The 14317-nt window shown below is 37.9% G+C and overlaps 2 protein-coding genes across 2 annotated transcripts; both read right to left on the reverse strand.

The window, feature by feature from the left end:
- Positions 1-6656: 6656 nt before the first annotated feature.
- Positions 6657-8667, reverse strand: LOC125845761 (uncharacterized). Its single transcript, XM_049525294.1, has 3 exons — positions 8179-8667; positions 7299-7642; positions 6657-7164 (listed from the first exon to the last, which is right to left on the reverse strand). Exons 1-3 carry the CDS (start codon positions 8665-8667, stop codon positions 6657-6659), a joined length of 1341 nt encoding a protein of 446 aa, XP_049381251.1.
- An 895-nt stretch (positions 8668-9562) lies between these two features.
- Positions 9563-10303, reverse strand: LOC125845762 (uncharacterized). Its single transcript, XM_049525295.1, has 2 exons — positions 9800-10303; positions 9563-9685 (listed from the first exon to the last, which is right to left on the reverse strand). Exons 1-2 carry the CDS (start codon positions 10301-10303, stop codon positions 9563-9565), a joined length of 627 nt encoding a protein of 208 aa, XP_049381252.1.
- Between the last annotated feature and the right edge of the window lie 4014 nt (positions 10304-14317).

The raw sequence follows: 14317 nt of genomic DNA on the forward strand, positions 1-14317 counted from the left end.
ATATTATAGCATAAAACATGACTTAATACTTTTCTAAATACTATCAAACAAAGAATTCATTCAACTTAGTAAGACACAAACATAAAAACTTTGATAATTAATTAAGGAAAAAGAGCGAGGAATGGACTCTTAAGCATGTAAGAAATACTCACATGTCATATAGCATGTTCGAATATATTTCAGTACACAACATTAATAATATTAACATATTAAACACATACGAAATCTGAACAATTTCAATATATTGAAATTAATTCTTGCACAATAATGACATAAAATTATGGAAAAAATAAAAATACAAATAAATGTTACCTCTTGTGAAAATTAGTTAACGAGAAGAAATGACAAATAATCAGGACCCACGAACCTGAAACCGCGAAAATATATTTCCAGATCTTCAATCACAATGTGAGAAAGTACAATATGTATTGCTTTTTAATTAATGCCTATATCTCTATGTATGCTTTTTTTGTCTGTCCTTTTTTTGTAGTATGTGGGTGTATGTATATAGGTGTTAGGATAGGTGTAGGTGTGGGGTAGTGGGTTGTATTGTGTGGGGTGTGGAATGTGGAGGAAAACGTGAGGGAGTGGGAGTGTGGGGAAGTTGAGAGAAAGTGGGAGTATAACTTGATGATGGTTTTATTTTCTTTTCTTATTTATTTTTTTAATTTTTGGAAGATAAGTCAAAAGTTTTTGTTCTCCTTTTCCCTTTTTGTTTTTGTATGTGTAGTATGTTTTGGATAGGAGTAGGAGTGGGGTAGGTTTGTTAGATTATTTAGGTTATTTTTTATTTTAATTTTAGTTTTACTTTACTTTTAAAAGAATAATAACTAACTACAAATAATAAATTATAATAACATATAAACTAATTATTTAAAATTAATAAAAATCTAAGAAAAAGTCAACTAGCTATATATATAAAAAAACAATTAAATAATACTAGCTTATTTATAAAAACTTAATTTCAAATATAGATTTTTTGTAATCTTCCATTTCTTTTTAAACAATAGACAATAAAACTTACCTTAAAAAGTGATTCTATTTTGTTGTTTTCAAATCTTTTAAAATAAACTTAATAAAAATAAGAGAAAAGTCAAAATGTTTAATTTATATTTATAAAAATATTTCAGCTCTAAGAATGGTGTAAAATTTTAAGTTCGGTCAAAAAATGTGTGTCTACAGAGAGCATCCTGGCTAACACATTGAATGCTAATAGGACTGATTGGTCTCGAAAGGTTGATGACGCACTATGGGCGTATCACACCACTTACAAAACTCCAATTGGTATGTCTCTGTATCAGTTAGGTTTTGGGAAGTCTTGCCATCTACCACTAGAGTTAGAACACAAAGCAATGTGGGAATTGAAAGCTCTGAATTTGGAGTAGAAAAAAACCTCAAAAGATAGAGTAGAGCAGTTAGCCGAATTGGACGAATTCAGGTTTAAAGCTTATGAAAGTTCAGCTCTCTACAAGGAAAGATGAAGAAGTGGCACGATGCAAAAATACTTCAAAGAGAGTTTAAGGTGGGAGATAGGGTGTTACTATACAACTCCCGACTTAGACTCTTTTCCAGAAAACTCAAGTTCAAATGGTTAGGACCATTTAGAGTGATAAGAGTATTCACCAATGGTACCATAGAAGTTGAGGGTTAAGAGGGACCTGCATTTTAGGTGAATGGACAACACTTGAAATTATATTTTGGAGAATGCCAGGAGATTTCTTTGATTGAGATGGTGTACCTGAAAGATGTTTGAGAGCATTTCCATGTCGTGCCACGACGTTAATTAAGGGACTTCTTGGGAGGTAACCCAAGTGTTAGTGTTTTAAATAATATGTGTTGATTTTGCAGGAGTGGGATCATGAATGAGACAAAAGTACTCTTGGTGAGTCGCCGAACGATTTCAGCGAGCACACTTTGGTTCGCCTTTTAGCCTTATGGATCTGAAAAATGAGACTGAAACTCTGGAACATTCTGCGGGACAACTTCACCAGTCGGCGTAAGCCGATGTGTTTAGGCAACCCGACTTTCCTCACCCTTTCTAATCAACGCTGACAACCTCTCTCGAGGATCGATCGGTGATGCTCTGAGTTCACTATGCGGATCGTTGATCTGTTCGGCGATCCTTTACATCTTTGCCGATATGCCTTTTCTGGGAGTTCAGTCTACTGGAACTAAGGGTTTTCTGAAGAACATTAGTCACATCGCCGAAGCATTCAACGACCATTTCACCCCATCGCAAACTGGGCATTTAGTGAAGATTCCTTGTTACCCTGCTCTACTTGTTTCCACACTAGATTGTTTTCATTTCTTGTTAGTTTTTATTTATTATTCCTATTTTGTTTTATTTGCGGTAAATGCCTGCTCTCTACCCACATTGGGGACAATGTAGATTGTTTTGGTGGGGGTGTGGAGATTACTCAGTGTCCTCAACGAACCTCCTCCTCATTTTGTCACCCCTTGCTTGTGTTGAATGAGGCTTTTCTTTTGCAAATTTGATTATCGGTTTTGATCAATATCGATGACTCGAATAGTGCTTATAATCAAACAAATATGAATGTGGGGATACGATGAGGCAAAATGAAGTTACATAGTCAATATGTGAACTCTTTGAATCTCGTTGTGCTAGCCAGACACCAGATTGAGTCTCTTATGAAGAGCATTGCACACTAGCGAAAATGTGTAGTCTTGCTTTGACATTGGTGTCAATCCCTTGTGTGATGAACTTACCGTGAACCATATATGATGACACCTAGAATTTGCCTCGTTAGTCTGGTTAACTAAGTGAGGCAATTCCTTGAGATGATCTTAGGAAACTTTAAAGAGTGTGAACCATTCTGATATCATACCTCTTTTTTGTGGCCTACCATGTGAGTGTGTGAACCCCTCTTGAATACCCCTTGAGCCTTAACCTTTTCTTGGAAGAAACTTGATTAAAGTTTGACCTTTCTTGATCTATTACCCATAATCCTCATGATTTGTGACTTGTTTGAATAGCCAACTTAGGCCAAAAGCTTAAGTTAGGGGTGTGGTGAAAAGAAAAGGTGAATCAAGAAAATGCAAAAAAGTCCCTTTTGCCCATGTTTTGAGAAAAATGGAACCCCTCTATATTAAAAAAAGAGAAAAAGAAGAAAAGAATTAAAATGAAAAAGAATGAAAAAGAAAAAGAAAGAAAAAGTTGTGGAATAAAGTTGTGAAAATACAAAGAAAATGGAGTTTCCAACAGTCCATGGAAGATGAATAAGAGGTGACTTTTGAGCTTAACTGAAAATGATGAAGAAAAGGAAAGAAGGTGTTGTTCACATCACATTTCATGAGGATAGAAGTTGTTGAGCCTAAATGACCATACCTTTACACTCAGCCCTAGTACAAGCCTTAAATAGACCTTTTTGATCTTGAATGAGATGAAACAAAAGTCGATTGGAAAATAAGGGTAAACCTATGGGTGAAATCATGCACGGTGTTTATCTTTGTGAGTGTGAGTGTTGATCTTGATTTCGGAACTTTAAATGATTGAACCATTGTGTGTGAATATGGAATCATTCTCTGTGTGAGGGGATTTAAATACCTTTGTTGAGCTTGAACTTCCATTTGAAGCAAGTATAGTGACGTTGAGATTCTTTGATAATGGTGAGTCACAACTTGAATCTTTGAGTGCACAATTGATCCTTGCATGAGTAAGTTGAGTCTTTTTGTGCATTCATGATTGAGTCTTGTGTAGCACTGTTTGAGACATCCATTTTGAACTACTGAACTTGAGTTTTACTTGAGGACAAGCAAAAGTTTAAGTTGGGGGTGTTGATGAGTCCACAATTTGGACTCATTTCCGACTTTATTTTAACAGAATTAGTGTCCTCAAATGCATGTTCTGTGTCAATGAATGATGTAAAGCCTTGAATTGCAAATATTTGGAATTAGGAATGATGCATGGACACTATTGATAAAAAAAATGGAACAAATCAAGCTAAAGAAATGAAGAAATGAAGACATAATAATCGATGAAGTCTTTCGGCGAATCGCCAAATCGCCAATGTCATTCGGTGAATCGCCAAATTGCCAAGATACCACCTAAAATTACAGAATGTCGGAGCTAAAATCGGGGTGAATTTGGCAAGAAACAACTGTATTCAGCGTATCGCTGATCTAGTCGGTGAAGGACAACCAGGTCACCAAAAGTGCTGAAGAAGATTCAAGCAAGTGTTGATGGACGAGATGGAAAGATAAAGGGGGAATGACGGCGTCATTCGGCGATCCCTACCTAGAGCTCCTAAAGGTATAGTATCCAGACCAAGAAAAAGCAAAAAATGAAGGCGAGATAAAGAAAAATTGGCGATTCACCGATCTGTCAGCGACACCCGACTTACTTCGCCGAGTGGTCATAAGCAGTGACACTTTAGACTTGTTTAAATTAGTTTTGGATAGAGAGAGAAATTCATTTAGAACGTGAGGAAGGAATTACTTCGAGAGAAAACACTACTAAAGGGTTTAGTTAGTGATTTTAGCAAGATTTTGAGAGAGATTTTGTAAGAGAGGAGATTATCAAATGATTTTCATCTATAATTCTCATTTTGTACCCAACTATGGGAGTGATAATTGATTTTGATTTTCTTATTTTTGAGATGAGTGGCTAAAACCCTTTACTTGGGGTTTTGATCATGAAGCCAATTGTTGAATTACTTAGTGGGTGTTTGTTAGTTGTGAAGAATGGTGTTAATTTGAAGTGGGTCTAAGTTGTTGCTGTGTTTCGAGGTTGAATTGCGCAACTTTGTGTATCAATTTCAGTGTTGTGCACTTGCTCAAGAGAGAGGTGTGGAACCAAGTTGGCAATCTTAGCATCCTTAGTAGTGGGTTTCCTTGGTTTCAGCTAGAGAGAGTGAAACAAGTGATCTTTTGTATTCAGCTCGAGAGAGTAAGTTTGATGAGGGTAAAGAGCTTGGCCTCTTTCGATTGGTGTTGAAGTTCGAGAGAATTCAACATAGAAAAGGTAATTGTACGAGAGAAAGTTACTTTATATATTGTTTGACCTACCCACAACAAATGACCCATTATGAGCAGTAACATTTATCCACTTCGTTGAGATTCAATAATTTACTTATCAATTCCCCAAGCTTTATTCTAATACTTGATTGTTTGTGTTGTAGTGTAAATTTGGATAGGTAGTTAAAACCCGAAATTTGAGATTTGAAAATTAATTGTGCAAGAATTTTTTGATTGAAGAGGTTGTCATTGTACTTTTATTATTGAATTTGAAGGAAGAACTACTCCTTGTTGGGATCGACCCCAACTCACGTAGTTGGGTTATTATATAGACGAATGATCATTGGCATTTAAGATTGAATGAAATGCCTTGATACGTTAATCAGGTTCCATCTTTTTCGAAGCAACCACACAAAGGGGGATTTCTCACACTTCTTGACTTTCCTTCTCTTTTCACCACACCCCCAATTTAGGCTTTTGGCCTAAGTTGGCTATTCAAACAAACCATACTTGATGAACGTTATGGGTGAATGGATAAAGAGAGGTCACAATTTCTCAAGTTTCTTCCAAAAAAGGGGTAAGGCTCAAAAGGTGCCAAGAAACGTTCACACATCTCCCAAGGTTTGCCACAAAAGAGGTATATTGACAAGTCGATTCACTCTTCAAAATTCTTGCCTAAGGTCATTTCAAGTGTTTGCATCACTCAATCAACCTGACTAACGGGGCAAATTCTAGATGTCATCATACACAATGTTCAAAGTAATCTCATCACAAAAGGCATTGGTTCCAATATCAAACAAGACTCCACACTTTCTAGCTAGAGTGCAATGTTCAACACAAAGGACTAATTAGATAACTGGCTAGTCACAACAAGATCCTAAAAGTTCAGATATTGCCTATGTAACTTTTTTTGCCTCATTGTAGCCGCACATTCATTATGTTCAATTAAGAGCACTATTTAAGTTATCGGCATTGACCATAACCGACACTTGAACATGCAAGAGAATAACAAGCCACCACCCCACCAAAAGCAACCAACATTGTACTTAATGTGATCAAAGAACAAACACAACTCACGCTAAACAAAACACAATAAAATTAAAATAGAAACAAAAAGTGCTGATGCTAAGAAAACAGAGTGGGGTTAGAAGGAATCTTCACTCGGTGACCATTTCGCGAAAGGTTATAGATGTCACCGAATTGATAAGTGAACAGTTGAACTGCATGTAGTCGCCTAAATATGTAGACTGCTGCTGCTCTAATTTGGGCTAAAAGCCGATCGAGTTCGGGTACGTCGGGTCTCTTTGGCGCATCGCCTAGTGGGCGTGTACATTGCCGAAATCTCTAAAACTCCGACCCTGCAAGAAGGTACAAAAGGCGGAGAAAGTCGGGATTGCCCAATCTGTTTACTGTACCGCTGAATGGTCTACATACATCTCTAGATATTCCAGTATCTCAACTCTCCTTTGATGCCACAAAAGCAATCAAAGTCACGATCGCCAAATACACTCGGCATTTTAGCAAAATGGTCCTAGTGTTGCCGAATCACCCATACCTGCACATTCAGCACACACATCATTCACAACCGCTAACACTTGGGTTGCCTCCCGAGAAGTGCCTTATGTAATGTCGTGGCACGAGGTTTAAATGCTTTCAAGAATCTTCCAAATACACCACTTCAATCAATCAATCTCATGACATTCTCCAAAATACAACTTTAAGAGTTGCCCATTTACCTTGAAGGCTGGACTCTCTTCACCTTCGACCGCAATGGCCCCATTCTGAAATATGCATGTCACTTTAAACGGGACGGACCATTTTAACTTGAGCTTTCCCGGGAAGAGTCTCAATTGAGAATTGTATAGCAACACAAAGTCTCCAACCCAAAAATTTTCTTCTAATGATTTTAGAATCATGCCATGTTTCATTTTTTCCTTGTAAAGAGCTGAACTTTTATATGCTCTAAACCTCAATTCTTCCATTTCGTGTAGCTGATCTACTCTCCCTTTCGAACCATTTTCCCAATCCAGGTTTAATGCCTTTAGTGTCCATAGTGCTTTGTGTTCAAGTTCAATCGGTAGGATACAAGACTTCCCAAAAACCAGTTGATATGGGAACATGCCAATTGGTGTCTTGTACACAGTGCGATATGCCCAAAGAGAATCATCTAGCTTTCGAGACGAGTCAGTTCTATTTTAATTCACTGTCTTAGACAAAATACTGTTAATCTCCCGATTCAAATCCTCAACTTGGCCACTTTTTTTGGGATGATAAGGCGTTGCCACTTTATGTTCACTCCAAATTTACTCAATGCGGATGCAAACAGCCGGTTGTAAAAATGTGAACCTCCATCACTTATGATAGCCCGAGGGGTGCCAAATCTTGCAAAGATGTAGCACTTTAGAAAGTGGACAACACTCTTCCCTTCATTGATAGGTAGTGCTACCGCTTCAACCCATTTCGAAACATAATCCATAGCCACCAAAATATAGTTGTTACTAAACGAGCTCACAAATAGCCCCATAAAATCTATTTCCCAAACATCGGATAACTCAACCTCCAGAATGGATTGAAGAGGCAACTCATACCTTCGTGACACTCCACCTTGTTTTTGGCATTGTATGCATTTCTTGACAAATTCATGGGCATCTTTGTAGAGGGACGACCACTAGTAACCACTTTGAAGAATTTTAAAGACTGTTTGGACACCGCTACGATGACCACCAATCGGTGAAGCATGATAAGCATTTAGAATTTCATTAGCTTCGTCGTCCGGCACACATTGCAAAATAATATGGTCTATACATTCCCTGAATAGATATGGTTCATCCCAAAAATATCTTTTGATATCGAACAAGAATCTCTTTTGTTGATACAAGTTTAGTTCTTCAGGTATCAACCCGCATACCACATAGTTACCAAAATCGGCATACTTTGGGATTTGCACAAGAGTAGATATGAATACCTGTCTGGAAATGAGTCATTTATGTCTAACTCACCCTCATCTTTCTCTTTGCCCTCGAACCTAGATAGGTGATCAACCACCTGGTTTTCACAACCTCTTCTATCCTTGACTTCAAAGTCGAATTCATGCAATAGCAATACCTATCTAATCAACCGTGGTTTAGCATCTTTCTTTGCTTGTAAGTACCGCAGGGCTGCATGATCGGTGTGAATTACCACTTTGGTGCCTAGCAAGTATACCTGAAATTTCTCAAATTCATATACTATTGCAAGTAACTCTTCCTCCGTAACAGTGTAGTTACGTTGAGCCCCATTCAATATTTTTCTTTCATAATAGATTTGATGAAATAGTTTGTTTCGCTTTTGTCGTAAAACAACACCCAATGCAGTCCCACTTGCATTGCACATCACTTCAAACGGTTCCGACCAATCTAGGCTAATAATCACCGGGGTAGAGATTAATTTCTCTTTCAAGCATTTAAAGGCTGCCATACATGCGTCGTCAAAGTCAAATTTAACATCCTTCTCCAATAACCTGGATAATGGGAGTACAATTTTTGAGAAGTCTTTGATGAATCTATGGTAGAATCCTGCATGCCCCAAGAAACTCTGAATACCTTTTATCGAAATTGGTGGTGGTAGCTTCTCAATTAACTCAATCTTTGCCTTGTCAACCTCCAGTCCCTTTTGAGATACTTTGTGATCCAAAACTATACCTTCCCTAACCATTAAGTGGCATTTCTCCCAATTTAAGACTAGATTAGTTTCCACACATCTTTGAAGAGCCTACCCAAATTGTACCGAACATGTTTCAAAAGAATTACCCACAACTGAGAAGTCATCCATGATGACTTCCATTGAATCCTCTACCATGTCAGCAAAAATAGACAACATGCAATGTTGCAACGTCGCTGGATCATTACACAATTCGAACGACATACTTTGGAAACCAAAAGTGCCATAGGGGAAAGTGAAAGTGGTTTTCTCTTGATCCTCCAGTCAATAGATATTTGATTATACCAAGAATAACCATCCTAAAAGCAATACCATCCACGCTCTGAAAGTCGATCAAGCATTTGATCCATGAAGGGCATGGTAAAGTGATTTTTTTCTGTCCATGAATTTAGCTTCCGATAATCCATTCATACCCTCAATCCAGTTATCGGTATCATAGAAACTAGTTCCCCTTTCTCATTTGGGACTACGTGATACCACCCTTTTTGGGTACACATTGCACCATACTCACCTATTTGCTATCCGTAATGGGGTGGATCACAGTTGCATCCAACCATTTTATTTTCTCCTTTTTCACCACCTTTGGCATCGGTGGGTTCAATATCCTTTGATATGCGACACTCGGCTTGCACTCATTATCAAGTTGAATCTTGTCAGTGCAAATGTCGAGTGGAATGCCCACAATGTTAGCGATAGTCCACCCAATAGCTTTGATGTACCTTCCCAACACCTCAAGAAGTAATTTTACTTGCCATTCAAGCAAATCAGTTGCAATGATAACGGGTAAGGTGTTATTTGCCCCCAAAAATGAATATCGACGAGGAGCAGGTAACACTTTCATCTCAAGATTTGGTGGTTCCTCCGTTGATTGTTTGGCTGGAGGATTTTCTTAATTCTTTAGATCGATATCTGGCTCCAATGGGTTTCTTGAGTATTCTCCTAATCCTAAAAGAGCGGCTACCACTTCATCATAATCTTGAACTTCGGACTCATCATAGTTTGCAAAAACAACCTTAAGAGGTACACTCATACACATCAAATAGCTCACACTAGCCACCGCTTCATCAATTACATCAATTGTTTAAACCACATGAATATCACATGGGTGTTTCATTGACTTGCATACATTAAAGGTGACCTGATCTTCATTCACCTGGAACTTCAACTCTCCGCTTTCAACATCCACTAGTGCTCTCTCGGTTGCTAAAAATGGTCTTCCCAGAATAATGGGAATTTCAGCATAAATCTCACAATCAAGAATAAAAAAATCAGCCAGAAAGATGAATCCATCAAACTTCACTAATATATCATAGAGTATCCCAACGGGGTGTTTGATCGACTGGTCCGCCATAAGAAGTTGCATTGTTGTGGATTTTGGTTTGCCCAGCCCAAGTTGCTTATTGATTGCATAGGGCATTAGATTTATACTTGCCCCCAAATCACATAGAGCTTTAGCAAATTCAAGCATACCTATAGTGCATGGAATGGGGAATGCTTCCGGGTCTTCCTTCTTTATAATCATCTTGCTAGTCATAATGGCACTACAATTATGTGAAATTTCTATTGTCTCAAAATCCATGCTTCTATTCTTGGTGACTAACTCCTTCATGAATTTGGCATAACCCGGCATTTCCAACAATGCTTCCACTAATGGCAGATTTATAGAGACTGTCTTTAACATGGATAGGAACTTCTTGAACTTCTCATCTTCATTTTACTTCTTGAGACGATAAGGAAATAGAGGAGCTATTTTGGGAAGAGATTGCACTATCTTTGGGATTGAAGTAGCCTTTTCTTTAGCATTTTGCAAATTTTCATCGTGGCTTAGCTTATGACTCTCTGGTGCTTGAATGGGATTCTCTTCTTCATGAGCTTGTACCTCATCATTACCCTTCATAGTAACAACCACTACCTTTCCACTTCGAGTCACTACAACCAAATTTTTATCATCATCAACCGTTACAGTTGTTGTGTATACAGCTTCCCCATTTTCAATTACTTTGGGTTCCAATTGTGCTGAAAGTTTACTTAACTGGCCCTCAAGTTGCTTGATTGCATTAGCATGAGAATTCACTCTATTATTCATTTACGAGAAATCAACTTTCATCTCTTTTAGTAGGTCATCTTTACCCTCAAATTTGTCTAGGATGCGAGACAACAAATCATCCACTCGTAGACTACTCGAACTACCTTTTGATTTTGGTTTATCACTCGATTGTGTGTGGTCCTCTTCATGAATATCTTCTATTCTCCAATGATTATTTTGTTCGGCCCATTCTCGATAGTGTTGCCTCCGTTCTTCTTCTTTATGAGAGTTCCAACCTTGATTCCCACCTTTCTTTAAGTAGCATGGGTGGAAACCCTCCTAAACCTTGTGAAGTTCCAACATTGATTCACTCCCGCTTTGAGTAGCACGAGTGAGAACCCACCTCAACTATAAACACTCCTCTTGCTTCTTTGGGTTCACCCACATTCTCTAGCACTTGTTTTTGTAGTAGTTCCATTTGGGACAACATTTTGCTAATAATATCATCCCTTTCTTTCTCCTTGTCAAGCTATTCTTGCGTCATCCTAAAACAAAAAAGAGAAACTCTGTCTTCTTAAGTGTACCACACTTTGTTTATCTTTGTCATTTCATTAAGAATGTACGATGCTACCTCAAATGATTGCAACATTGTTCCTCCTCGAACCAATTGGTCAGCCACTCCTTTTTTCACCGAGTCAAGACTTTTGTAGAAGTACTATAGCAGCACAGTGCTTGGAAGTCCATGAGTTGGGCATTGAAGTACCAATTTCTTAAACCTCAACCACGTCTCGTGGATTGGCTAACCTTCCAAGCATTTGAAACCCTGGATGTTGTCTCTGAGTATCATCATTCTAGATGGGGGAAATAATCTCACATTGAACGCCGTGGTAAGCTCAACCCAAGAGGTAATGGAATTCCTTGGTAACTCAGCCAACCATTTTCTAGCTTTACCCATCAAAGAGAATGGAAACAACATGAGGCTGACTAATTCTTGTGAGATGTTCTTGAATGAGAATGAGCAACGAATGTCTACGAAATTCCGAATATGCTCATGTGATTTTTTGTGAGTCAATCCTCCATATAGACCTTTCATTTGGAGGAGCTGGAGCATTGTGATAGATACATGAAAGTTAGCACTCCCTTCGATTGAAGGTAGATGAATTACACCAGATCCACCCAATTCTATTGGATCATTCACATTATTAAGATTGTCAATATCATATTGGTGGCCTACTTGGCTACCAATACTCCCGTTAACACTCATATCTTCTTCTGTTCAACACAAACAACACAAACACAAAACAAATTAAATCAATTCAACTACAACCAAAGAGATCAAAATTTAAATGTCGATAAGAGAATTCTAAAAAAATCCACTCCCCGACAGCGGCGCCATTTTGATGAACATTTCAAATACACCTCATCCAATTTTAGGTGTAAACGATCGTTAACTTGTATAAAACTCAACAATTGAGTTGGGGTCGAACACACATGGAGCGATACAAGTTTGAATTCAAATATGAAGTTGTAAATGCGATTTGAATGATTGTAGGAATAGAAGTTATCGGAAATTTTTAATTAAATCAAGAGGTTGATATAAAATGTCAGGAGAGGGATTTGTATGTCAATCAGTAAGCACAACAATAATAATCAATAAGATTAATCAAATGAGTAAGAGGTACATGGAAGAAAGACCAACCAATTGCCAAATTCTTGTTAAATGGGTGCTAGGTGATTAATAATAGTTACTAAGTCTTCATGGGTAGGATAGGCCTTAGATGAGATAATTTTCTCTTGAACAATTACCTTGCTTCAATTGAGTTCTTTCGAACCTCAATAGGCTAACTATGAAAATCAGCCCACACCCTCACTACATCCACTCTCTCAAGCGAGATAGGTAGAATGGAACTTAGGGTTCACTCTCTCGAGCTGAACCCACAATAGAGCAGTTGCTACAAATATTAATTTATTGCCTTGGTTTCACACCCCGCTCTCGAGAAAGCATAAAACACTAAATTGTAATGAAATAAGCATTCAATATACCAATCCAATAGCAACAATAAATCAGACCACTTTGAATTAGCACTATAATCAATAATTTCTAACACCCACTTAACTAAATTACAAAATTGATCTCATGGTCAAACCCCCAAGAATAGGTCTTTAGCTAGTCATCATAAAAACTAAAAATTCTATACCTATTACATGCTCTATAAATGGGTATTGATTTCCACAATCTAAAAATGAACAAATCTTCCTTAAATTGCAATACCAACTTCGAAATCTACTTGAAAAATTCTTCAATACTAAAAGGAATGGGTTTTTTTTGTTCTAAATCTCTATTTCCACAATGTTTGGATACCTTCTCTCTTTCAAATATCAATTTATATTGATCAAAGATTTACCCTTTTTGGGCCAATTGGCAAGGATAGTCGGGCTTCGCCGACCGGTCGGTGATTCGCCAATCGCCCCTGTCCATCGCCTTCTTGCTTCATGTTTTTATCCAATATGCACTGTAACTTTAGGCGGTCTATATCGGGATCACCGGTCACTTCCATGATGCGCTCTTTTGTTCCTTTGGATAAAAAATTTTCTTGTGCTTCACTGCTAATTTAGTACTTTCGGCGGTACAACCTTTCTTCTCGGATCCATTTAGCAACTCGCTGATATTGAACACAATTCGCCTAAATTTCTCTCATCTCATACTTGTTGCACCGTAAAATTGGGGCGAGAGGGCCTGAAGGGACACTCGGCGGGTCTTGGCGATCTCTAGGATCGCTCTTCTCCACTCCTTTGGCTTGTTTGTTCCTTTTTGTCTGGTAGTGTCCTTGCCTTGCTCCTTAGCCTTAGATGTGGCAAATCAACACTTTGTCATTAGTTTAGAGCATAAATTAGGCATTTGAAGACTCTGACACTATCAAAACAAATCCCTAAATGAGGGCAAATCTCGGACTCATCAATGCTCCGATGGCGTTTATAGATTTGATGAATAGAGTGTTTAGACAATACCTCGACATATTTTTGAATGTGTTCACTGATGATATATTGAACTGTCGAGAAGTGAGAATGAAAATATTGATCATTTAAGGATCACATTGCAAATTCTTACGGACCAACAACTCTTTGTTAAGTTTAGCAAATGTGAGTTTTGCTTAAGGTCGGTACCTTTTCTTGGTTACATTGTTTTAAGTAATGGCATTGAAATAGATCCTTAGAAGACGGATGCGGTCAAGATTTGTCCTAGACCTCTATCCCATTCAGATATTAGAAGTTTCTTGGGTTTAGCCGGTTAGTATAGGAGGTTTGTTGAGAGGTTCTCTTCGATTTTCTCTCCTTTCACGGCTTTGACTCAAAAGAAGGCTAAGTTCATAATGTCCGAAGCGTGTGAGAAGAGTTTCCAAGAGTGGAATGATAGATTTACTTTCGCTCTGGTGTTGACTTTACCGGAAGGGACTGCTGGTTTTGTTGTTTATTATGATGCCTCGAGAATTTGGCTAGGGTGTGTGCTTATGCAAAATGGGAAAGTTATTGCCTATGTCTCAAGGTAGCTTAAGATTCAAGAAAAGAATTATCCTACCCATGACCTTGAATTAGCGGCAGTTGTTTTTGCCTTAATTA

This window comes from Solanum stenotomum, chromosome 11, assembly GCF_019186545.1.
Source record: "Solanum stenotomum isolate F172 chromosome 11, ASM1918654v1, whole genome shotgun sequence".
Classification (NCBI taxonomy): Eukaryota; Viridiplantae; Streptophyta; class Magnoliopsida; order Solanales; family Solanaceae; genus Solanum; species Solanum stenotomum.